This window comes from Ochotona princeps, chromosome 22 (genome assembly GCF_030435755.1).
Source record: "Ochotona princeps isolate mOchPri1 chromosome 22, mOchPri1.hap1, whole genome shotgun sequence".
Taxonomy (NCBI): domain Eukaryota; kingdom Metazoa; phylum Chordata; class Mammalia; order Lagomorpha; family Ochotonidae; genus Ochotona; species Ochotona princeps.
The window spans coordinates 17,402,055-17,425,651 of record NC_080853.1 but is presented as its reverse complement, the minus strand read 5'-3'; the positions used below and the strand labels follow the sequence as shown (position 1 = coordinate 17,425,651).

General features: G+C 53.9%; 1 protein-coding gene across 6 annotated transcripts in view; it reads left to right on the top strand.

Moving 5' to 3' along the window:
* Positions 1 to 23,597, top strand: part of MYH7B (myosin heavy chain 7B) — a 36,405-nt gene that overhangs the window by 3,633 nt on the left and 9,175 nt on the right. For 2 of the 6 annotated variants that reach the window (XM_058679449.1, XM_012927173.2), the window contains exons 2-19: positions 14,085 to 14,240; positions 15,798 to 15,904; positions 16,022 to 16,165; positions 16,524 to 16,680; positions 16,921 to 16,948; positions 17,705 to 17,801; positions 19,503 to 19,526; positions 19,640 to 19,732; positions 19,860 to 19,923; positions 20,503 to 20,601; positions 21,068 to 21,171; positions 21,266 to 21,404; positions 21,644 to 21,762; positions 21,854 to 22,003; positions 22,137 to 22,307; positions 23,022 to 23,201; positions 23,302 to 23,434; positions 23,516 to 23,592. In XM_058679449.1, the coding sequence (XP_058535432.1) occupies positions 14,085 to 14,240; positions 15,798 to 15,904; positions 16,022 to 16,165; positions 16,524 to 16,680; positions 16,921 to 16,948; positions 17,705 to 17,801; positions 19,503 to 19,526; positions 19,640 to 19,732; positions 19,860 to 19,923; positions 20,503 to 20,601; positions 21,068 to 21,171; positions 21,266 to 21,404; positions 21,644 to 21,762; positions 21,854 to 22,003; positions 22,137 to 22,307; positions 23,022 to 23,201; positions 23,302 to 23,434; positions 23,516 to 23,592 (2,042 nt within the window). Of the gene's footprint in view, positions 1 to 13,783; positions 13,882 to 14,084; positions 14,241 to 15,797; positions 15,905 to 16,021; positions 16,166 to 16,441; positions 16,681 to 16,920; positions 16,949 to 17,704; positions 17,802 to 19,502; positions 19,527 to 19,639; positions 19,733 to 19,859; positions 19,924 to 20,502; positions 20,602 to 21,067; positions 21,172 to 21,265; positions 21,405 to 21,643; positions 21,763 to 21,853; positions 22,004 to 22,136; positions 22,308 to 23,021; positions 23,202 to 23,301; positions 23,435 to 23,515; positions 23,593 to 23,597 lie in introns of those variants that run through there. The other 4 variants (XM_058679451.1, XM_058679450.1, XM_058679452.1 and 1 more) reach the window with 4 other exon arrangements.

The following is a 23,597-nucleotide window of genomic DNA, read 5'->3' as shown; positions in this document are numbered from 1 at the left end:
AATTTCCAAGGCTTCGGGCCATCCTCCGCTGCTTCCTAGGCCATAAGCAGGCAGCTGGAAGGGAAGTGGAGCAGCGGGGACATGAATCAGTGTCCATATGGAATGCCATGGAGTGCAAGGCAGAGATTTATCCACTGAGCTATCATGCTGGGACCTTATTTTTATTTGAAAGACAAGAGTTGGAGAAAGAGAGATGCTTCACTGGTTTACTCCTCAAACAGCCACAGTGGCTAGGGCTGAGAAGGTTTGAAGCCAAGACTCAGGAGCTTCTAGGTTTCCCATGTGGGTGCAGGGCCGCTCGGACCATCCTCTGCTGCTTTTCCACAGGGTGCTTCATCGGAGTGGAGAAATCAAAATTCAAACTGGCATCCACATGGAATGCTGATGCCACAGGCAACGGCTTAACCTACTATACCATGGCACCGACCCCTCAAATATTTATTACGATTATCAATTTAAAAATTAGCCTGCCTTAAATTGAATTTCATATCCCATCTGTGGCTGCCATGACAGGGCCTAACCAAATGATTTCAGTGGCCTCGGAAGGCTCACAGGCCTGGCATTCCCCACCCCTGGATGGCCAACGGGCCTTGTGTGGACACCCACTTAGCTGGACCCTCCTGTCCAGGGTAAACTGCTAACTATAGTGTTGGTTATTCCTGTACAGTTTTTTAGTGAGAGATAATTCACATACCATACAAACTACCCCTTAAAATGTACAATTCAGTGAGTTAGTATATTCACAGGATTGTGCAGTCATTGCCACAATCTCATTCCAGAACATTTTCTTCATTTCAGAAAGAAACCCCATGTCCATTAGCAGTCACTGCTCATCCTGCGCTCTGCCCTCTCCCCTCCGCCTGGCAGCCATTCATTTCTGTCTGAGTTTGCCTATTGAGGGCATTTCACATAAACACAGTCATACACTGTATGGCCTCGGTGACAGGCTTTGTGGCTTGGTGCAGTGTTTTCAAGGCCCTCCATTCTGTTCAGCTGGGATCAGCACTGTTCATCTGTGTGGCTGAGCTCCTTCTCCACCGTTTATAAGTCCTACTTCTTCACCCCTCAGTTAGCTGGTCTATACTGTATTGCTATCCTGAATATTGCTGCTATGAGCTCTTACATACAGGTTCGTGTGTCCGTGTTTTCACTTCTCTTGAGAAGATATTTAGGGCTTGAGTTTAGGGTCCTATGGTAATGACGCGTTGAACTTTTTAAGAAACTTGTGTTTTCTAAGGTAGCACGTGTAAGAGCCCCGTTCTCACCGGTACTCCTCCGTGTGGTTGTGGCCCTAGAAACTGGTGTGAGAGAGTGTGTTCTTGTGGTTTTGATCTGGATTCTCTTCATGGCTAAGGATGGTGAGCATTTTTTTTTCTTCTTGTATTAATTTGAAAGAGATTGCTTTTCTGCTGGGGCGACCTCAAATGCTCGCAGTGGCCAGAGCAGGGCCAAGCTAAGTCCAGGAATCCCAGCTGGATCTCTCACATGCATATTCTCATGTGATTGTGGGTCATTATATTTGTTTGTTTGTTTTGGGGTCATTTGTGTACCTGCTTTGGGGGAAATGTCTGTTTAGCCTGTTTTAAAGTTTTCTTTTTATTATTGGGTTGCAAGTGTTCTTTATGTATTTTGGGTACTACAACAGTAACAGACGGGGTTTGCAAATAGCAGTTCCAGCTATTTTGAGTTCTGTGAGTTCCTTTTCAATGTATTTGTAAGTGTCCACCAATGTATAGAGAGTTTAAATTTTGATAAAGTTTGATTTCTCTGTTTTTCTTTGGTTGGTGTGTTTTGACTCTCAGCATGTCTTAGAAACCACTGGCTAATCTGGAATCACCAAAATTGAGTCTGGTTTTTCCCCCATGAGTTTTATACTTTGTTCTTACGTGTAAGTCTTTGGATACATTTCTCTGTGTGGTGTGAGATAGGTCCTATGCCGTTTTTGTACTTCTGTCTAAATAGTAATATATGCCACTGTTTTCCATGGTATCTGGGAACATATTATGCATATTCTTGTGTAGCTTGCTTACTTGGCATTTATCAGGCTGTCTCCCATGCTGTAGATTTCTGTGCATAAAGATACGTATTATTTGTTCTGTGAGTGATCCTCTGGGTCATCCGTAAAATTTTGCTATTACAGTTGATAAGCAGCCTAGGGACTGTCTCCTTCAAGGATGTGTTGAAGGCCATCCACATATTCAGATTTCCTGGCAAATTCAGACTTTGTGTTGTTACGGATTTGTACCCTTGCCATACACATCTCAGAACTGCCCTGCTGAATCTTCAACAGGGCTCTGACTTGTCCCTTGTTTTTGCCAGTCAGTGATTCTGAGGTGATCCCTTATTGCAGCTTCCCAGTTGTCCTTTTCATGGCGTGTTCCCATGACTGGGCAGGGGAGGGTGTAGGGACAGAACACACACTGCTCCCGGAGGGTTCACCATCACTGCTCTGTCATGGATGGGGGATGCCCGTTGTTGGCTTAGGTGCATGGGTGTTGCTGGGGAGACTGTGAGACTGGGGGTGCTGGGGAAAGGCTAGGCTCCTACCTGTCCACCTCTGTGGGCTTGCATCAAGAGGAGGCTGCAGAGAGGATGGGTCCTGAAGAGAATTGCCCAGAAGTAAAATGGGGCCCACAGTCTTGGAAATGCCCCCTTTTCCAGGACATTCTCAGGGTATCTATATTGGTGACATGTGTTCTTATTTATCCCACTAACTTTGGAGGTCATAAGGTAAAAATAATGCTCACATACCCAGTGCTTTTTGTATCACCAGGTCCCATAATTTGGAGCTTGCATTGTGATGTTGTGGGTGAAGCTGCTGCCTGTGACGCCAAATCCCCTATAAGTACTTGTTCAAATCCCAGCTGCTCCACTTGTGAATCAGACCCCTGCTAATGTGCCTGGGAAAGCAGTGGAGGATGGCCCAAGTACTTGGACCCCTGTACCTTTAGGGGAGACCTGGAAGAAGCTCTTGGCTCCTGGCCTTGACTGACCTAGTCCAGCCCTGCCCTAGCAGTTATGACCATCTGGGGAGTGAACCTACTGATGGAAGATCTGTGTCTGTCTTCTTTTCTCTCTGTAACCCTGGCTTTCAAATAATACATAAGTTAACCTTTTAAACATTGCACATCAATTTTTAAGTTTTTGAAAGATTTGTTTTCTCATTATTTGAAAAGCACAGTTACAGAGAAAAGGAAAGCCAGTGATCTTCCATAAGCTGATTCACTCTCTAAATGGCTTTGATAGGTAGAACTGAGTTGATCCAAAGCTAGGAACCAGAACCCAGGAGCTTTCTCCAGGTTTTGCATGTGGGTACAGGGTCCCAAGCACTTGGACCACAGCTGCTTTCCTAGATCATAAGCAGGAAAGTGGATTGAAAGTGGAACATCCAAGACACAAACCAGGGCCCATATGGGACAGAAGCACTGCAAGTGGAGGATTAGTTTTTTATGTCTCCACACTGGCCACTGGCTCCTGGTTTTTAAGTTTTCAGCTTTTTTTTTTTTTTTTTTTTTTTTTTTTGAGAGAAAGTGCTCTCATCTGTTTGTTTATTCCCAGATGGCTGGGGCTGTCATTTGGGCAGCAGGGACTCAACCACCTGAGCCATCACCTCCCACTTCCCCCGGGGCACATCAGTAGGAAGCTGGAATTGAAAGTGGAGCTGGGACTCAAACCTGGGCACTCTGGCATGGGATGCAGGTATCTCAAGCCGCATCTTGGACCACTGTGCCCAGTGCTCACCCCATCTATATGCCTGTGAATATACAGTTATCCCAGTGGAAATAATCACTTAAGGGCCAAAGCATCAAGAAGAATAGAGCAATTTGTAGTAATAAAATTTTCAGCTCATTTTAGAAAAGACCCTGACAGCTGTCTTCAAGCCTGCTTGTCAGTGAGTCAGCCAAGTGCAGTTTCCCAGAGAGGTGGGATCCTCGTGGTGGCCCTCAAGCTGCTGGGAACAGAGGTAGGGCACCAGCACACCCATTGGGTTGGCCCCCAGCTTAACCTTCTGGGCCTCTTTCTGCCATTGCCCCCCAGGATGCCTGACCATGACTGCAAGGAGGAAGGGAGAGCCAGAGTCCACATCCACCCCAGCCTCCCTTCAGCCTCTGTTTGGTCTGCAGAGAAGGGGTGTGTTTCCGGCAGTCTCTGCCCCAGCAGACTGGGCCCAGTGCCCCTCCCCAGGAATCACCTGGGGATTCCTGTAGCTAGCTATTACTAAGTGTGCCTCTCTGTTCCCCACCGGTCTGAGACCCCTGACCCCAGCAGCGGGCCCAGGAGCAGTGTCATTCTGGGAGCTATCAGAGCCTGGTTGTTGACTTGAACCCAAAGGGGCTGCCCTGGATAGGGGTCAGGCCCAGCCTGATCCCCAGGCCTGGGCTGGGCTTCGGCTGTGCTCGGACAAGATCCTGCAGTTTGCTGCCATGTGTGGGACCCGCTAGGTCTTCCAGGACGATGGCTGCCCTGGGCGCTGTCTCGGACTCTATCCACAGAGAGGCAAACCTCGACTCTACAGACCCTAGTGGTACTTCCACAGGCACATAGCCCCAGCCTGGTATGCTCACACTGTGCTGACTTCCCATGTGAGTGCTTTGTTTCTCCATGCAACAGGACTTCTCCAGCTGTTCATGTTACAGAGGAGAAACCCAAGGCTTGGGACAGAGCAGGCACATGAGGAGCCATCCCAACTCATGCCAGACCCCTCCTAGTCCCCAGTCCCTGCAGTCGCACAGCCATAAACACTGCCCGCTCTTCAGGAGATGATGATTCCATCACCTTTACACTTGGGGCTTATCACTCATCAGGCACAGGCTGTGCTCTTTGCCAGCGTTGCTTCACTGAATCTGCACAAACCACGAAATGGGAAACTACCCAGCGTGCCTTGTGTGTGCGGGGCGTGGGCGGAGGTTGGTCGGGGCCACACAGGCAGTAGAACAGTCTGGCCTTCTGCTTCCATCTTCCCTCAAGAGCTGTGGTTAGCTTCCTGCCTCCCTACCTGCCCTGACCTTAGCCCAGATCTTACCCTCCAACTCATATCTATAGCTTTACCCCCATTACAAAGGCTTTATTTATTTCTTATTTTTTATTTTGTTTGAATGACATACAGATATGGAGAGGTCTTCCACCCAGTGGTACACTCCCCAGATACTCACAACACCCAGCTCTGGGCCAGGCTGAAGTCAGGAGCCCAGAATATGGTCCTCCGTGGGGGTGGCAGGGACCCAGGGACTTGAGCAGTGATTTGCTGTCTCCCACGGTGTGCTTTAGCAGGAAGCAGGATCAGAAACGAAAGAGCCAGGACTCGAATATGGCACTCTGGTAGAGAATGCCAGCATCTCAAGCAGTATCTTAACAGTTACATTAAATACCTGCTTCTCCCACCCCTGTCATATCCTTAGCATGTTTTGGGCCCTAGCACTGAGCCAGATTCTGAAGTGACCCTGAAGGGTACACCTCGTAATGCTAAGGTGTCCGTCAGCTCTTCCTGCCTCTTCCAGCTGCCTGGCAAGGACAGTGTAGGAGGGAGGGACCCATTACCAGTCCCTTACCTACCTGGGGAACCTAGCTGAGCACAGCCTGTGCTGTGTATAGGACAGAGCCAGCAGGGAGGCCAGTACCTGGGGGTGGAGGTAGGACAGGGGCCTCTTGGCAGTGGTTCTGGAAGCTGGTACGAGCGGCAGCAACTGTTGGCGTTATCTAGTCTGAGAATAGCTTAGGGTGCGGAGTTGGAGGTGGGGGACAGGGAAGAGGAGTGAAGCCTGTGGCCATGGCCCCTGCCTGTCGTGCTGCCGGGCCTGGAAGCTAGAAAGCCTCCCTTTGCATTTGTCACTTGCCCTGGAATGGTGTCGTGTGGACACATCTTGTCCACCATTGGGCTGGAGGCAAGAGTACGTCCCTGGGCCCAGATCCAGGACCAATTTAGGGCTGAATGTAACAATCCCATCATGTAGGGGCCAGTGGCACAGAGTGGATGCCTGTTTCCTCACAGGTTGTATTTAGCAAGCATGTAAGAAACAGGTTCTACATACATGTGATCCAGAATCCAAAAGGTATAAATGCATATACAGGGGACAGAATCCTGTGTCTCCCTGTGCTGGGGGTCCTGAGGGACTCCGGCTGTGGTCCCTGCGAAGCCAAATGATTCTGTGCATAGACTTTACTTCCTTCAGTCTCACGGGTGATGGAGTAGCCTGTGCGTCTTCCTTGCCTTGTTTCTTTATTTGACTTAGTCACCTCTCTTGGGAATGATTGTGATTTACTGAGTCTGCCCTAGTGCCAGGCCCTGTCTGTGCCCCAGAGGTGTCCTAACTCAAACTACCTCACCATGACCTGGTGAGGAAAGTGCCACTGATGGCTCTCCACTGCCAAGGGGTATGTAGTTTTCCAAGAGTTTCTGGCTGGTCATGGGCAAAGCCATGGTTCAAGCCGGGCAGTCTGCTCTAAGATGCCACCCCTACTCTCGCCTGCCTCGTGTACTGTCTTACGTCTCCCCAGGGACACCAGGGCAAACTGTGCACTGGACAGTCAGCATGTACCAGGCCCAGGGCAGACTGTGCACTGGACTCTCAGCATGTACCAAGCTCTGCCCTCATGTTGCTGACTTGTCCATGCCAGGGCAGAGGGGGAGGAGCCACACATGTTGCCCACATATATGCACACAGGGCTGCTGTACGGCACAGTCCTTGGACCCCCTAGTCCTACAGATGCATGGCCCTGAGCCAGGAGGCCTGAGGGCCCTTAGAGGGGTCCAGGCGGAGGTGGATGCTTCTGAGAGGTCACTGGGTGGCCATCGTGAGTCTCATCACCTGCCCCCGGCACCCTCCCTTCCCTGCCGCCCCTGGGATCCGTTTCAGCAGGGTTGGCGGGAGGAGAGTGTCCCTAATCCCAGGCCCAAGCATTGTTTGAAGTTGGGAACAATTGAAGGACAAGGGAGCTATAGATAGATCCGCAGCTGCTGTCACCTGTCCCTGGCTGGGCACTGGGCCCCAGCATTGTCTCTGTAGGGGTGTTCTTAGTGGCATGGGCCCACTGGAAGTGGGATATAGGCCAGAGAAAGAGGGTTCAAGACAGAGTAACAAAGTGAGTGGGCAGAGAGACAATTCAACTGAAAAGATTGAGACCCTTAAGAGAGAGAAGAGGGCCCAACCAAGTGTTGGAGACACTGAAGCTAGTTGCAGGAGAGGGAAGGGACAGAGCTGTCAGGACCACAAGGATCCAGCCAAAGTGTGAACTGGGGGATGCAGCAGGTGCTGGGGTGTGAATCCTCTGTGTCCAGGGCCAGAGACCTCTAGGATTCCTGGGTGCAGTATCTCAGGGCGGGCACAACCCAGAGCCTTGTGGCTAGTCTCAGGTGAAGCCTGAGGCTGTGCTGCTGGATGTAGCAGAGGTGACCTCGACTGAGGACCTGCCTTTCCCATCTGTACCTCAGTTTCCTCAACCATTCGGTGAGAAATCTGGGTTGCACAATCACTCCAGGGCCCTTGCTGCTCTTCTTGCTGTAGCTTAGGCCACAGTGCCCTCCTTTCTTTTGTGTGTCCTTTGTGAGGGTGGGAGACAGCTGGTTCCCCTGTCCTCCCCGGAACCTTTCTGCCATAAATCCCAGTTGAAGGCGTCTGTGCTCCGGATAAACAGCTCCGATGCCTTTTGGATGCCCTCATCCTATTTTTTGCTGGAAGCCTCAGTGCTGGGGCCCACTTGGGTGCGCTGCAGCTGCCCAGGGCCATGGGAGAGGAGAAACCTGGGCCGCTCATGGCCCCAGCCACTCCTGGGGTGGAGGTGTGGGGGGGCTCACCACCTCACACGTGGCTGTTCAGGCGGCCTCCTCCCTGAGTAAGTCTTCCTGCCACCGGTTCTCACCCCTTTGAGCCGCCCTCCATGCCAGCTGCCACCGGGATCTGAGCAGCACATAAATCTGACCACGCTGTCAGATCCCCTTACTTGGAGCTCTTTGATGAAAAAAATAAAAAATAGAAATGCCTTTGATGGCTCCCCAGCTCCTGCAGAGTGCAGCTCAACTCCTAATCTGGTATCTGAAGCCCTTCAGAGCTGCTCCCGGCTGTGCAGGCCAGGCCGGCCTCCTTCCATGCCCCCGACCCGGCACCCAGCTGGGGTGCTGACTGGTCAGGCCAGTTTCTCTCCCTCCATGTTGAACTGCTGAGCCATGCTCTCCCCAGGTGCCCACCCTTCCCTCTGCCTGGCCTCCTGCCCAAGGACCTCCACTTGTTGGCCAGTCCTTTCACCTGGACATCCACAGCAGCCTCTGTCTCCCCTGGAACCTAGCTTTCTCTCCAGTGCCTCCCATATATTGTCTGCATGATAGCCTGCAGGGTCCTGATTCAACATGGGGTCACTGCCTGGCCTGGCCTGCCCTGCCAGGTTCCCACTGTGCCTGCAGTCCAGGGTAGCAGTGCTGTCAGCTCTTGGGAGACTCTGGTGGGTCTTGCTTGTCCAGCACCACCTGGTAAAACTCCTTGTCCCACTCCTCAGGGCTGCAGGGCCCCCAAAAGGCCCCCGTTCTTTTCAACCTTGTTCCTCTTCCTGCAGCTCCCTATCCTGCTGTACCCCTTCTGAGAGACCCTCCCGTGCTTTACTCAGCCTCCTCCACAGCACCTGCCACACTCTCTTCAGAAGCAATGTATTTGCTTGTGTATTCATTGCCTCCCAGGAGGGTGTGGGTGCCGAGAGGGAAGGGGTTCAGTGGCCATATCCTCATCCTTGTCAGTCCGGTGCCACCCGAGTGTTCATCCCACAGGCCAGCCTTTCCCCTGAGCTGCTCTCCCTTCCTGAACAGTGAGTCCCTCTTGCTGCCATCCAAGGTTGACCCAGAAGCGTGTGCACTTGACTTCACCTGTCTCGGTAGCCTTTGCACAGAGTTCTCCTATGTCTTTACCCAAAGAAGGACTTCGATTCAAATAAAGAACCCCAGGTGCTGGGGGTTTATTGGTGGCAGGCATTCAAGGGTATTTCAAAAGGTTTTGGAAAATGGAATTAGATGTGGGCATTGGGCACAGTGCTGAAGGTGCTGGTTGGGAGGCCCTGGTTCCCTGTCACAGAGCCTGGGTTTAAGTCCCAGCCCCACTCCAAATTCCAGACTCCCGTTAACACACACCCTGGGAGGCAGTGGCGATGGCTTCGGTGATTGTTTCACTTGGAAGAGCTCAGCTTTCGCCCCAGCTGGGCCTTGTTGCAGTTGTTTGGGAAACAAACCAATAGATGGACGCTTGCTGTCTTTCTCTGCTTCTCAAATAATTTTTTAGAAAGGAAATTGGAGAGCCAGTGTTGTGGTACAGTAGGTTAGAGCTGTCACTTGCCCCACTTGGGAGACCTGTATGGAGTTCCATTCTTCCGACTTCAGCCTGGCCCAGCTCAGCTGTTATGGCCATTTGGAGAGTGAACCAGCCTGTGGAAGGTCTGTCTCTTTCTGTCTCTACCTCTCTCTAACTTCTTTTTTTTTTTTTTCTTTTCTTTTTTACAATTTATTTTTATTGGAAAGGCAGATTTACAGAGAGAAGGAAAGACAGAGAAAGATCCTCCATATGCTGATTCACTCCCCAAGTGGCCACAACAGCCAGAGCTGAGCTGATCCAAAGCCAGGAGCCAGGAGCTTCTTCTGGATCTCCCACATGGATGCAGGGTCCTAAGACTTTTTGGTCCATCCTCTGCTACTGTCCCAGGCCACACACATGGAGCAGCTGGGACACTGGAGCCTGCAAGGCAAGGACTTCAGGCACTAGGCTTCCGTGCTGGGCCAAAGAGTGAGATTTTTCATCCACTGGTTCACTCCACAAATGACTGCAATGGTCAGAGCTAAGCTGATCCAAAACCAGCAACTTCTAGGTCTCCCCTGTGAGTTCAGGGGACCAAGGGCTTGAGTCATCATCTGCTTTCCCAAGCCATAGGTAGAGAGCTGGGTTAGGAATGGAGCACTGGGACATGAACTGGCACCCATGTGGAATACAGGCAGAGGATTAGCTTGCTATGCCACTATGCCAGCCCCTAAATAAATACATTTTTTAAAAGATTTATTTATTTCACTACAAAGTCAGATACATAGAGAGGAGGAGAGACAGAGAGGAAGATCTTCCGTCCGATGATTCACTCCCCAAGTGAGCACAACGGTCGGTGCGCACTGATCCAAAGCCAGGAACCTGGAACCTCTTCCAGGTCTCCCACGCGGGTACAGGGTCCCAATGCATTGGGCCGTCCTCAACTGCTTTCCCAGGCCACAAGCAGGGAGCTGGATGGGAAGTGGAGCTGCCGGGATTAGAACCGGCACCCATATGGGATCCCAGGGCATTCAAGGCGAGGACTTTAGCCACTAGGCCATGCCGCTGGGCCCAATAAATACATTTTTTAAAAGAAACAAAACAACAACAACAAAAACCCCACAAAACTTCTACTTGTACAAGTCTCCCATATAAGGTGCCAGTTTGAGTCCTTGCTATTCTGTTCCCATCTTGCTGTGCCAGTGTACCTGGGAAAATAGCAGAAGATGGCCCAAGTGCTTGGACTTGTACCACTCATATAGGAGACCTGGGGAGAGTTCCTGGCTCATAACTTTGTCCTCATCCAGCCCTGGCTTTTGCAGCTATTTATGGAGTGACCCAGTGGATGAAGATTCATGTTCTCTCTCACTCTTTGCTTTTCAAATAATTTTTTTTTCTTAAAAAAGAAAATTTGAATTAAAAGATAAGTTTATTTTAGTATAAAAAATTTTGACTCCATATTGTTTTTCATAATATATTGAAATGTATTTTCGTTTTATTTGAAAGGCAGGAAGACAGAGATCTTTCTTCTAGTCCCACAGATATCTGCAAAGGTTAGCCTGGGCTAGTCCAAAGCCACTAGCCCTGACCTCATGCCAGGTCTCCCCTGCAGGCGGCAGGGAGCGTCTGCAGTGTCCCAGAGTGCACACTAACAGGAAGCTGGGGCCAGAAGCAGAGCTGGAACTTGACCCAGGCACTGACATAGGATGCGTGTGATCCAAATGACACCTGTTGCGCCAACACCCAGCCCATAGTAGACATTTGTCTATTGTGCAGACCCTTATCTACACGGATTTTAAAAAATGCACTTGAAACAGACTTATCTGTTTTTTTTTTTAAAAAGATTCATTTTATTACAGCCAGATATACACAGAGGAGGAGAGACAGAGAGGAAGATCTTCCGTCCGATGATTCACTCCCCAAGTGAGCCGCAATGGGCCGATGCTGCCAGTCCGAAGCCAGGAACCTGGAACCTCTTCCAGGTCTCCCACGTGGGTGCAGTGTCCCAATGCATTGGTCCGTCTTCGACTGCTTTCCCAGGCCACAAGCAGGGAGCTGGATGGGAAGTGGAGCAGCTGGGATTAGAACCAGCGCCCATATGGGATCCCGGTGCATTCAAGGCGAGGACTTTAGCCGCTAGGCCATGCTGCCGGGCCCCAGACTTATCTTTTGATTCCATTTCCCATAGCCTTTCTCAAGTCCATCATAGCTGAAACTGCATTCGGAAACCCTGGCATTTCAGAGGTCAGCCTAACACTCCCACCCCTGTAAGACCCATGTCTTCCCTTGCCAGCTGCCAGCCTCAGAGAAGCAACACCTTTGTGCAGGCTGTTGCTTCCTGGTCCCTGCCCAATGGTCTACTCATGGGGCCATGCAGATCGTATCGGCTCCCTCAGCTATAGGACAGCGCTGGAGGTACTGAGAGCTAGTACGTGAGGTTCTCACAGGTACTAAGTCATCTCAACAGGAGTGATGGAAGGGAACCCACAGGGCAAGTCCAGCCTCATGTTGGGGAAGTTTGTTTCTCAGCCCGAGGTCTCTATACTGAGTGCAGTAAAGCTGGAATCCGACCCACGTTAAGTGGAGAATAGGTGAGGCTTATCAGCAACTCTGGTTCTCCAGGCCTGGTCTCTGAGCACGAAGCCTGTGGTGTGACAAGCCCCTGGGAGTCCTGTGGGCTTTAGATTGGTACCTGAAACCCGGCTCCCAGCTTCTGAGCCTGTGCAGAGATGAAAACCCTGTTGTTTGCCATTCCGTCCATCCATGTAGTTAGGGTCATTCACTTGCATTCACTAGACTGACTAGTAGGTGCAGCAGGCACTTGGCAGGGCCCTCGGGATGTAGACCAAGTGTGAAACTCCACGAAAAGAATTACAGTGAGTGGTGTTCTGACAGTATAATGTTGAGAGAAGAAAGAGATGCAATTTGAAAGCAGTACTTATCTGTGACATCAGAAATTGGGATTTGTTTACGCTGGGGGTTGTTTGAATGTGGGCCCGAGGAGGTTTGTTTCTTGTAACTTCTGGTCATTTCTGCTTTGTGAACACAGTACCTAAAAATACATCAGAATGCCCAGAAATTCTCACTGCCTGTGAGGTTGAAATGAGGAATAATCAAGGTGCTCCCCTGCGGGGCCTGCATCATATCACAGTAGGGGTGGGAATTCCTATAGGGTCAGTTCCTAGAAAAACATGTGTTTGTAATTTCATCACATTTGGCAGTGTCTTTTTTTTATTTTTAAAGATTATTTATTTACTTAAGAGTTACCTAGAGAGGGAGCTAGATCTTCTATCTACTGGTTCACTCCCCAAATTACCACAACAGCCAGAAGCTTCCTCCAGGTATCCCATGTGGGTGTAGGGGGCCCAAGTATCCTCCACTGTTTTCCTAGGTACGTTAGCAGGGAGCTGGATCTGAAGTGGAGCAGCTGGGACTTGAACCAGCACCCATATGGAATGCTGTCACTGTAGGCAACAACTTCACCTATTGTCCTACAGCGCAAGCCCTAAGTGTATTTATTTCTTTAAAAGTTTGCCTGTGGCATACATACAATGAAGTGTACAGTTGGGCTCACTGTACAAAGTGCATACACTCAGGTAACCCAGCCCTGTGTGCTGGAGGTGCCGCTCCTGCCCCTGCAGTCTCAGAGGACCCCTGTCCCCTGGTGTCACTACAGGCCGGTTTTGCCTGCTCTGAGCAGTCTGTGGTTGCGCATGTACGGCTGGAATGGTTTCTGCATGTTTGGAATTGATGGCCTCACTACAGAGGGTTTCTGTGAGCTCTGTCTGCCGCCTGCCTTGAATCCTGGCTCTGGGACTGTGTAGTTGTGGTCTCGTGTCTGCTGTTCTTGGCTCCTGTGAGACTCTGAAGCCTCCATGAGCCCTGCCCAGAGTGATGGGCAGGAGAGCCTGGCAGTGCCCTCACGGGCCAGAACCCCGCTTGTGCTGAGTAGGAAGGGGTTCCCCATGCTCCAGGTCTCCTTGGTTGCTTCCTGTTGAAAGCAAGCATGTTGTTATCCTCTGGTGTAATGCCCCATGGGGCCCTCAGAGAGGCAGGGACAGGACAGGGAAGGAGCCAGCAGCTGCTGGCCGTCTCACTGTCCCTCTTCTCGCTCTGACCCAGTCCCTACCGTTGCTGCTCTGAGAGACTTGCCCCCTGCTCTCCCGTCTGTGAACCTCAGGTTTTCCTGGGTATGGGAAGTGGGCTAGGCTGGCTGCTCCAGGTGGTGTTTTGTGGCTATCACTGGCTCTAGGGGTAGGAGCCTTTCTCTGAGTAACCCCTAGAGCTCTGAGCTCCTCAGCCCTTCCCATCTTTTATTGGCCCTTCCCATCTTTTATTGGCCCTGTCCCCCTTTGGCTCCCCATCCCAGCCTCCCCGTTTCTTAGCGGGAGTGTCTCTGCCTGTGTGATCCCCTGACAATGGGAGGTAAAAATAACTCAGGGGCCGAGCTGGTGGAGATAAAAGGGAATTTGCCTTTTGTGTCCTGTGGCCGGGCTGGGGGTGGGGGGGCGCTGTGACACGTGGAGATTGCTGACATAGCTCTCCTCCCGCTGACCTTGACAATGGCAATAAAAGGGGTTGCACAGCTCCCTGGCCTCACCGTGGTGGTGTCGAGGTGGGTGGTTGGGGCTAGCATAGGAGCTGACAGGAGGGTGGAAGGGTGGATGGGTAGGTAAGGCTGGACAGATGAGAATGCTGGGTATTTAGGGGTGGGCGTGTGTGTTGGGGAGACTCAGGGTCAGGCCTCGTGGGGTGGAGGACCGTGCCCCAGTTGGGAACTTCTGGTCACCCTATTCCCTTGTCACTGCCATCTTCCAGTGCCGGCAACCTTGGAGCACGTCCAGCTATCCAGAGCTCCGGTGTGTCTCCCTCCGCCTCCCAGTGCCCTCACCATGATGGACATGAATGAACTTGGAGAGTCTGCCCATTACCTCCGCCAGGAGGTGATGAAGGTGCATGCTGTCCCATGGGATGGTAAGTGAAGGCAGGGGCTGAGGGGGTGCAACCGGAGAAGCCCTGCAGACCTAGACCAGCAGCAGGGACAAGGTGCTGCAGGGCACTCTGGGGACACCTTTAGCCTGAGAGCTCCCCTTCAGTGTCAGGGGTTTAGGGGCTGAATCCCCCCAGGCACAGTGCATATAGCCCTGTGTGTGTGTCTGTGTGTGTGTGTGTGTGTGTGTGTGTGAGAGAGAGAGAGAGAGAGAGAGAGAGAGAGAGAGAGAGAGAGAGACAGGGAGGGAGAGAGAGGGAGAGAGAGAGGCAGCCTTGGTTTGTCTCTCTGTAAAATGGGGTGATAGTAACCACCTCAAGTTGCAGCCTGAGGCCTCTGACATGCGTGCCGGCTGCCCCTGCATGTCCACTGAACCTGTGCCGTGGTTATTTTTAGTGCTCTCCACAGTGCCAGAGCCACTGCTTATTAAGGACAGGAATAAAGACTACTATTTATGACCTGGTTTGCTCATAGGACAGTAATAACAATAGTGTGTATCTGCTAGCTGTTCTGGGCCAGGCTGAGGACAGGTGACTTTCCATCCATCATCTCAATGACCTGGAGGGCTGGGGGCGGAGCCGGCTTCCTGGCCACACCAGCACTGCAGTTGCACAGGGTGCCAAGCTCAAAGGGGCGCTTGTGCTTTCTCTAGTGTTCATTTTTGCCATCTGGGAGTATTTTATCATTTGACCAACATGCCTGGCTAGCAGGTGGCAGGGCATGGGAGGTCCATATCCTGAATCCCTGGGTTTTATTTTCTAATTTTAATGTATTTGCTGAAAGGCAGAGAGACAGAGGGAACAAGAGCGAGCGAGAGAGAGAAAATTGTCCATCTGCTGGTTTGCTCTCCAAATTGTTGTGACAGCCAGGGCTGGGCAAAGTCGAAGCCAGGAGCCAGGAGCTCCATCCAGGTCTCCCACGTGGGTGGCAGGGGCCCAACTGCTGCTGCCATCACCCACTACCTCCTGGGGAGTGCACCAGCAAGCAGCTGAAATAGAGCAGAGCTGTGTCGAAAGCCTCGGCACGCCTGCACAGGTGCCGTTGTCTTAAGCAGTGGCTTAGCCACCATACCAGACTTCTGCCCAGGAATGTGTTTGTAGCCACCACATGATCTGGGCTCCCACCTGGCCATGTGGGGAGAAGCAAAAATTGCAGAGCTGGGAGATCCAAGTTTGGGTCTTCAGTGAGATACAGGAGTAGACTCCCTGGAGTTAGGTGCTGGACAGTGAAGGGCTGGCTTCTAGGGGACCTCAGGATACTCTCGTGACTTTTGCACTGTAGGACACAGGCCCAGAAAGAGGGAGAACTTTCCCTGGGGTGGCAGAGCAAGTGTGGCTGAAGCAGGGCTCAGAGCCCCACAGTGTACCTCAGCTGTTCCTCCAAGCACCAGCTTCCTGAGGGACTCTCCAGGGTCACTGCCAGCTCTGCCCTCTCAGGGGCCTGGGTGTCGGGGGGCACTCTTCACTGGAGAACCCCGCTGGACCCCTGAAGATGCTGCAGCTGCCCTCAGAGTCCAAGTGAGCCCACTCTTCTCAATGCAGGGAAGAAACGGGTCTGGGTGCCTGATGAGCAGGACGCCTACGTGGAGGCTGAGGTCAAGTCCGAGGCTACTGGAGGCAAAGTCACCGTGGAGACCAAAGACCAGAAGGTTCCACTGCCTTTTCCTGAGATTAGCTCCTCTGTCTTGAGGGCATGGGGTTCTAAGTGTGTGTGGGTGGGGGGTGTGGGGGAGGTGACTTTGCGTTAAGCCCGGCCTCCCTGACAGGTGTTGACTGTTCGGGAAAGCGAACTGCAGCCCATGAACCCACCCCGCTTTGACCTGCTCGAGGACATGGCCATGATGACCCACCTCAATGAGGCGGCAGTGCTACACAACTTGCGCCAGCGTTACGCTCGCTGGATGATTTATGTGAGCTGCGGCCAGGGATGGGGCCAGAGGAGGCCCAGAAGGAGGTGCCTCTGGGCCATGGTGACCGAACTAATGACAGAGGCAGGGCTAGAGGAACTGCCAAGGCCAGTGGCGTGGAGCTTGAGGGAAGGCCTGGGGTCCCCACAGGGGCGGGCTAGCTGCCTGGCTGTGCAGCTGTGGAAGTGGAGCTAGGTCTTAAGTAGGGGCTAGCCCAAAGCCAGGACAGCCTCAGAGGATGTAGCAAGGCACAGCGTCTCTTGAGGAATATCACAGTAACTCTGTCTTTAGGCCTGGGAATGGGAACTCAGCACCCCATCCTTCATCCCCTGTAAGCCCTACCTTTCCACTCTCTCCTCAGACCTACTCAGGCCTCTTCTGTGTCACCATCAACCCTTACAAATGGCTCCCGGTCTACACAGCCCCTGTGGTGGCTGCTTACAAGGGAAGGCGCCGCTCGGAGTCCCCGCCCCACATCTACGCTGTGGCGGATAATGCCTACAATGACATGCTGCGCAGTAAGGGCCGCCCTGCATTCACACCTGGACCCCTTTCCTGACTGGGGGCAGCTGTTAAGGACCCCTTTCCCTCCACTCACTCTGGCCACGAGCACAGCTATTGTGGACCCTCCCACTTGGCTTTTGAGACTCTTGACCTGGGACTTGGGGATCTGCCTTAGCCCCTTGAACACCCCAAGTGTCCATGAGCAGCTGGCCTCTAGCCTCAGCTGAATTCTTTTCCTTTCTCCTTTCCTCCAGATCGAGAGAACCAGTCCATGCTGATCACGTAAGTGCAGGCTCTGGGGACATAGTGGGAAATGCTGGCCATGGGGCAGGAGGGGGTGGCAGAGTGCTGAGGGGCAGCCTTCACCCTTCCGTGGCCCCTCTGAAGCCCACTGGGGTCAAGTGTCTGCTCTGCCCCCTTCTGGGCAGATGCAGTACTGCTGCTGCCCAGGGAGGGGATGCTTAGGCCAGTTGGGTGCCCCTGCCCACCCTGATCCTATAGCAGATGCACCCCAGGCCTTTGCTCTGGTGGGAAGGCAGTAGAACGCTCAGATGCTAAGAGCGAGTCCAGCCAAGGCAGATGGATGAGTGCTTGTGTGTGCGTGTGCACACAGCCTGGTACCTAGGAGCAGGATGGGCCAGGGTTTGAGTTCTCTGATTGGTGCTTCTTGCTAAGTGTCCTTGGGCCTCTGAGCCCTGACTCTGGTTGGTCTATGTGCTTGAATAGCAGTAAAGGCAGCCCTGGAACCTTGTGGCCTGCCTCCTTAACCCAGGAGATAGGGTTTTCCAAAGCTTGATGGAGCGTGGGAAGGTTGGGGAACCACCTGACCCCCATGTGCCACCAGGTGGATGGCAATAAACAGCAGTGTCAAGGGCATGTCCTCAAGTCACTGGGTGGGCAGCCTGGCTTGTTTTGTAAACACCTCCTCCAAGGGTTGATCCTTCCCTGAGAGTCCTGAGTTGGGGAGGGGGGTCCTTGAGGGCTGGGGGGATTAGGAAGGCCAGACAGGCCCGGTGACTGGTGTTTGTGTCGTCCAAGCGGAGAGTCGGGGGCCGGTAAGACGGTTAACACCAAGCGGGTCATTCAGTACTTTGCCATCGTCGCTGCCCTGGGAGATGGGCCGGGCAAGAAGGCCGTAAGACCGCCCACCTGGGCACGCTCCCCACTGCTTCTTGCTGTTTTTCTTTCCTCCCTTGTTATCTTTTTCTTCTTTTTAGAGGTTTGACTCCCAGAGTCCTCTCCCCTTACCCCCTGCCCTGCCTGAACCCCCCACACTGGTGGGAGGCTCTGGCCTGAGCAAGGCTTATCCAGGAAGGCCGTGGCTGCAGTTCAGCTGTGCCCCTGTCCCTGGCCTGGCTCAGCAGTCCTATCCCTCGCCCTGTGGCAGGGCCACGCTGCCATACCGCCATGCCTGAACATCTAGTGTGCGCGCTCTCCCACGGTGACCTTCCCATTTTCAAAGTTTCCCAAACAGGCGACTCTTGCTGAGCAGTGGTTGTGTTGCCAGCCCATGCACCAAGATGGCTGGGCAGTATCTGCAGCAGGTGTAGCCATGTCCCTGAGGAATAGCCAGACCCACGGGGCTTGCATGGTCCCAGCAGCCAGGGCCGGGGGCACTGTCGTGCTCTCTGTGTAGTTCTGGGAAACTTTGGAATGGCAAGGGCCGAGGTGTTTTTGTCTTTGGGGTGCAGTGCAGTCTGAGTGAGGGCCACACCCAATGCTCCCCACCCATTCTAACACCAGCTACCTCTTCCTGGCAGAAGCCACTGCCCCAGTTCCTGGTCCAGTTGAGCCTTGCTTTATTTGGGGCATTTTTCTTTTTTCCCCACTTTTGTCTTTTCTTTTAGCTTTTTCCTTTGTCCACCCTTTGATTTTCTTGGTTTTTGATTCTTTGTTCCCACTTGGTTTTTTGTTGCCGTGGTGATTGTTTTTGTCCTTTTGTTTTGTCTGTTGACTTTTTGAGACTGTCCTTCCTCCCTTTCCCGCCCTGTTTTCCTGAGCCTCCGAGAGTCCCTGGGGAAGCTGCAGGCGGGCAGTTGAGTTGGTCCAGTGACAGAGAAAGGTGGCAAGGAGAGGCCAGGGCTGGCAGGAACACAGCAGAGACAGCCGGGGAAAGGGGCCACCTGGGCCCAGAGGAGCCTGACCATGGGTTCCAGGGGAGCCTGGGTACGGAAGGGGCAGAGAAGCTGCTCACAGGTCCTGTGGCTATGGGAATTTAAAGGCTCGGCTCCCCAGCACCCCAAACATGGCCACCTAGGCTAGAGGGGGTCTGCCCAGCAATATCTAGGTGTGTTTTAAGTCTTGGGCTCCCTGGTGGTGTGGTGAGTGAAGGAATGACCATAGGGTCCCTGGCAGCCTTGTCCTTGGTCTGCAGGTCCCAGTCCTTCCTTCCTTCCTCTCTCCCCGGCATCCAGGGTGAGGACAGGAGGGAAGACCACTCTGTCCCTCAGGCGAGCCCAAGGGAGCTGTGGGCGCCAGGATGCCAGGCATTTTGACAGGGCTTGGAAAGGGGTGGATTTTAGGAGGTTCTTGGAGCCTCTGCATGGAGAGTGAAAAGTGAAGAGACCCCCAAGAGGCTGAGACTGGGTTGGGGAGGGGGGGGCTATGAGTGGAAGAGCCCAGACACAGCCAGCTGCCTCCACATGCTGGCTGCAGACATGTTTGCTCTGACACCTGGCCCTTCTCCTTGGAACAACCCTGGGAGGGCCAGGCTGAGAAGAGGGCAGGGGTGCACTTGGGGTGACTAATGTCCACTGCCCTGCTAACCACCGCCCATCCTCCCTCCCCCATCCTGGTGAGGCCTCACACCCTCTAACTTTGTCCTTCTTGCCCCTAGCAATTTCTGGCAACCAAGACTGGGGTAAGTGTGGGGCCCCTGAATTCTGGGCAGGCACCCACAGTGGGAGGCCTGTGGTGCCCATTTCCTGTGGGCCACCCTGTCCACAAGGTTTACGAGCCCCTTTCCCTGGCCAGGGCACGCTCGAGGACCAGATCATTGAGGCCAACCCTGCCATGGAGGCTTTTGGCAACGCCAAAACTCTGAGGAACGACAACTCCTCCCGCTTTGTGAGTGGCCTGGGGAGGGCGGGGAGCCGAGACTCAGGTCCAAGGGCTCAGCAGCGGCCGGCCAGGGCAGTGCTCGCCGTGGCAGTGCTGGCTGAGTCCCTGGCTGAGGCAGCTCCTCTGCCCATAGGGCAAGTTCATCCGCATTCACTTCGGACCCTCTGGGAAGCTGGCCTCTGCCGACATTGACAGCTGTGAGTCTGGGGGAAGCGGGGGAGCAGGAGGGGTGAAGACAGCCCTGGGCCTGGCTGCTCTGGGCCCTTCTCTGCACTCTGGCCACTGCCCAGCTCAGGCCAGCTCAGTGGGCTGCCATGGTGTCTCTACCAGCCTCTTTGCCCAAAGGGTTTTTCTGCTATTTTTCTGAGTAAGTCCTGTCCTGGCACACAGCCCACTCTTGGTCCTGGTTTGGCCTATCAGGCTGTTGGGATGGCACCCTCACCTCCATGCTGGCATGTCCTCCAGCCCCGGACAGGACAGGCCTGACCCAAGCCCCTGACCTTGGCCACAAGTCTGCACTAGAGGTCACCCCACCCTGCAAGTTTCCAGGTGCTGTCACCTCCCAGGGCCCCACGCACAGCTGACAGCTCCCCACTTGGGATTCAGCGTCAAGTCCTGCAGACAAACGCAGGCACATCAGGGGATGTGCATCTTGGGTCTGTGGCAGGGGCCCTGATGGAGAGTTGGGCTGTGGCCTTACTGGCCTGGGCACACACACAGATCCTGCCCCAACCCTTCATGGGGGCGTGCACTCTGTAGCGACCCCTCCTCCCCAGATCTCCTGGAGAAGTCACGGGTCATCTTCCAGCTGCCTGGTGAGCGTGGCTACCATGTCTACTACCAGATCCTCTCAGGGAAGAAGCCGGAGCTGCAGGGTGAGGGCCAGGGCCAGCCGTCAAAGTTGGGACCAGGATGTCCCTGCTTTCTGGGAACTTGGAACCCATTCTGTCCCTGTCGCTGGGACTCTGGCATGCTGAGGGGCAGGCCTCTGGGCTCCGTGGCCCTGCCAGCTCCTCCAGCTGTCCTGTGCTGAGAGCGCCAGGGGGCTAGTCACTGACCAGGCCTAGATCCCTTTCCCATGAGTCCACTCTGGCCAGAGCCTGGTTCCCCCTCCCTGGGGTGATGGTTGGCCAGAAGGTGGCCATGGGGAGTAGGCCAGCGATGACAGGGACATGGGATCTGGGGCTTGTTTCCTGGAATACCACCAAGAGAAGCTGTGAGCACAGGGGTGGGGACAAGACACTCCAGGGGTCCAGGAGGGCTGGCCGTGTGCCCTAGTACTGTGGGACAGGTAGGAAAAGTGGCTGGAGCCCCTGCCTGACGTGCCTTCTGGGCCCACAGACACACTGCTGCTCTCCATGAACCCCTATGACTACCACTTCTGCAGCCAGGGCGTTACCACCGTGGACAACATGGATGATGGCGAGGAGCTCATTGCCACAGATGTGTGTGTGGCTGGGTGGGGGCTGGGCTGGGGTCCTGCTGTCCAGCTCCTGTGGGTCCTCAGACTTCCCTGAACCTGCTGTCCTTGCCCCATAGCATGCCATGGACATCCTGGGCTTCAGCGTAGAGGAGAAGTGCGCCTGCTATAAGATCGTGGGCGCTCTCCTACACTTCGGCAACATGAAGTTCAAGCAGAAGCAGCGGGAAGAACAAGCCGAGGCTGACGGCACAGAGAGTGAGGGCACTTGACCCAGACCTGGCCTGTTTGCAGGGTCTTGTTCATGATCGCCAGCCCCTCCCTCTTGTCCACAATGTTTGACCTCAGCCTTGCCTGCTCTGATTCCTCAATCCCCACCCTCATGGCCCATGCTGGTCTTGAACTTGATTCCTAAGGCATCAGAGCCCCCATCCTACCCACGTGCTTGCCTCCTTGTCCTTCTTTCATCAACTCCTCCCTGCCATGTGTCCCACCAGGTGCTGACAAGGCTGCGTACCTGATGGGAGTGAGCAGCGGTGATCTGCTCAAAGGCCTGCTGCACCCAAGAGTGCGGGTGGGGAATGAGTACGTGACCAAGGGCCAAAGTGTGGAGCAGGTGAGTGGCCTGCAGGCCGAGACCCTCCTGGGGACAGTAAAGGCAGGGTGTTTCTCTGATCAAAGGCCAGCCCAGCCTCCCGGTCCTGCAGGTGGTGTTTGCTGTGGGGGCGCTGGCCAAGGCCACCTACGACCGGCTCTTCCGCTGGCTGGTGTCTCGGATCAATCAGACGCTGGACACAAAGCTGCCCCGGCAGTTCTTCATTGGGGTCCTGGACATCGCTGGGTTTGAGATATTTGAGGTGAGTGTGGGCCTCTGGTGGGTGGCGGTGGAACAAACTTGTACACACCCCCTTGTTGCTCCCTCTGTGGGCCTGCGGGGTCCCACCTGCATGAACCTGCTTAGCGGGCCACCCTGCCTCCCCTCCCTCGCAGTTCAACAGCTTTGAGCAGCTGTGCATCAACTTCACCAATGAGAAGCTGCAGCAATTCTTCAACCAGCACATGTTCGTGCTGGAGCAGGAGGAGTACAAGCGGGAGGGCATCGACTGGGTCTTCATCGACTTTGGCCTTGACCTGCAGCCCTGCATCGACCTCATTGAGAAGGTGGGGGTGGGGGCCAGGTGGCCGTGAGGAGGGGAAGAATCATGCAGCGTGATCTGGAGCCACTGTGTGCTCATGCATGCATGGGTGTGCATGTTTGTACACTGTGAATGGTGCACACATGCAGTGGTGCAGCCTGCAGCCACAGTCACGCGGGAGCCTCAGGACTGGCCTGTGGGCAGGGCAGGGCAGGGGGTTTTGTGTAGCTCCCCACTGTGCAAAGGAGAAAGAAAATCTGAACCATAGGAAGAGAAAGGAACATTTCCCTGATCCTGCCATAGCCCGTGGCCCTGGAGTTCACTGCGGTGCCTCCATTTCCTGGTCACCTTTCCACTGGGGGACATAGGCAGGTGCTTTCTGTCCTGCTGGGCGTGTGGGTGGGCAGTGCAGTGCGTTGCTATTACAAGATGGCAGCACTGGGCATGCTCACTGCCCCATCATACAGAGTATGAGACAGGCTTGGTGAGGAAGCCACAGTGGGAGCCCAGGGACTTTTTACTTAAATCTTATCTCATACTATGATCATGAGAGCACTTACCAAAGGCTCAGGAGGGGAGAGCAGGCCTGGCGACAGCAGTGTGGGTTGCACAGTCCACAGTTGCAGGGATAGCTCGGGGCTGCATGTTGAGCAGAGGAGCTGGAACCCTAGAATTCCTCCCCCCTTTGATTCAGGATTACTGTGAGCAGGTCTGAACTCATTCATTCTCCTTTCTGTAGCCACTGGGCATCCTGTCCATCCTGGAGGAGGAGTGCATGTTCCCCAAGGCCTCCGACGCAAGCTTCCGGGCCAAGCTGTACGACAACCACGCCGGGAAATCACCCAATTTCCAACAGCCTCGGCCTGACAAGAAGCGCAAGTACCAGGCTCACTTCGAGGTGGTCCACTATGCTGGCGTGGTAGGTGCTGGTCATGGCCCAGCCAGCCTTGTCTGTGCCCTGCCCCAGTGTGCCCCGACTGCCCGGCTGGCGGTGGCTGAGCTCCTGCCCTGTCTGCCAGGTGCCGTACAGCATTGTGGGTTGGCTAGAGAAGAATAAGGACCCCTTGAATGAGACAGTGGTCCCCATTTTCCAGAAGTCCCAGAATAAGCTCCTGGCTGCTCTCTACGAGAACTATACAGGCTCCTGCTCCAGTAAGTACACGGATTGGGAGCGCCATGGCATGTGGCTCACAGGGTGGCATGCCTGGGAGTGACTGACCTGTGTCTCTCCAGCCGAGCCCCCCAAGTCTGGGGTGAAAGAGAAACGCAAGAAGGCAGCCTCGTTCCAGACAGTGTCCCAGCTGCACAAGGTGAG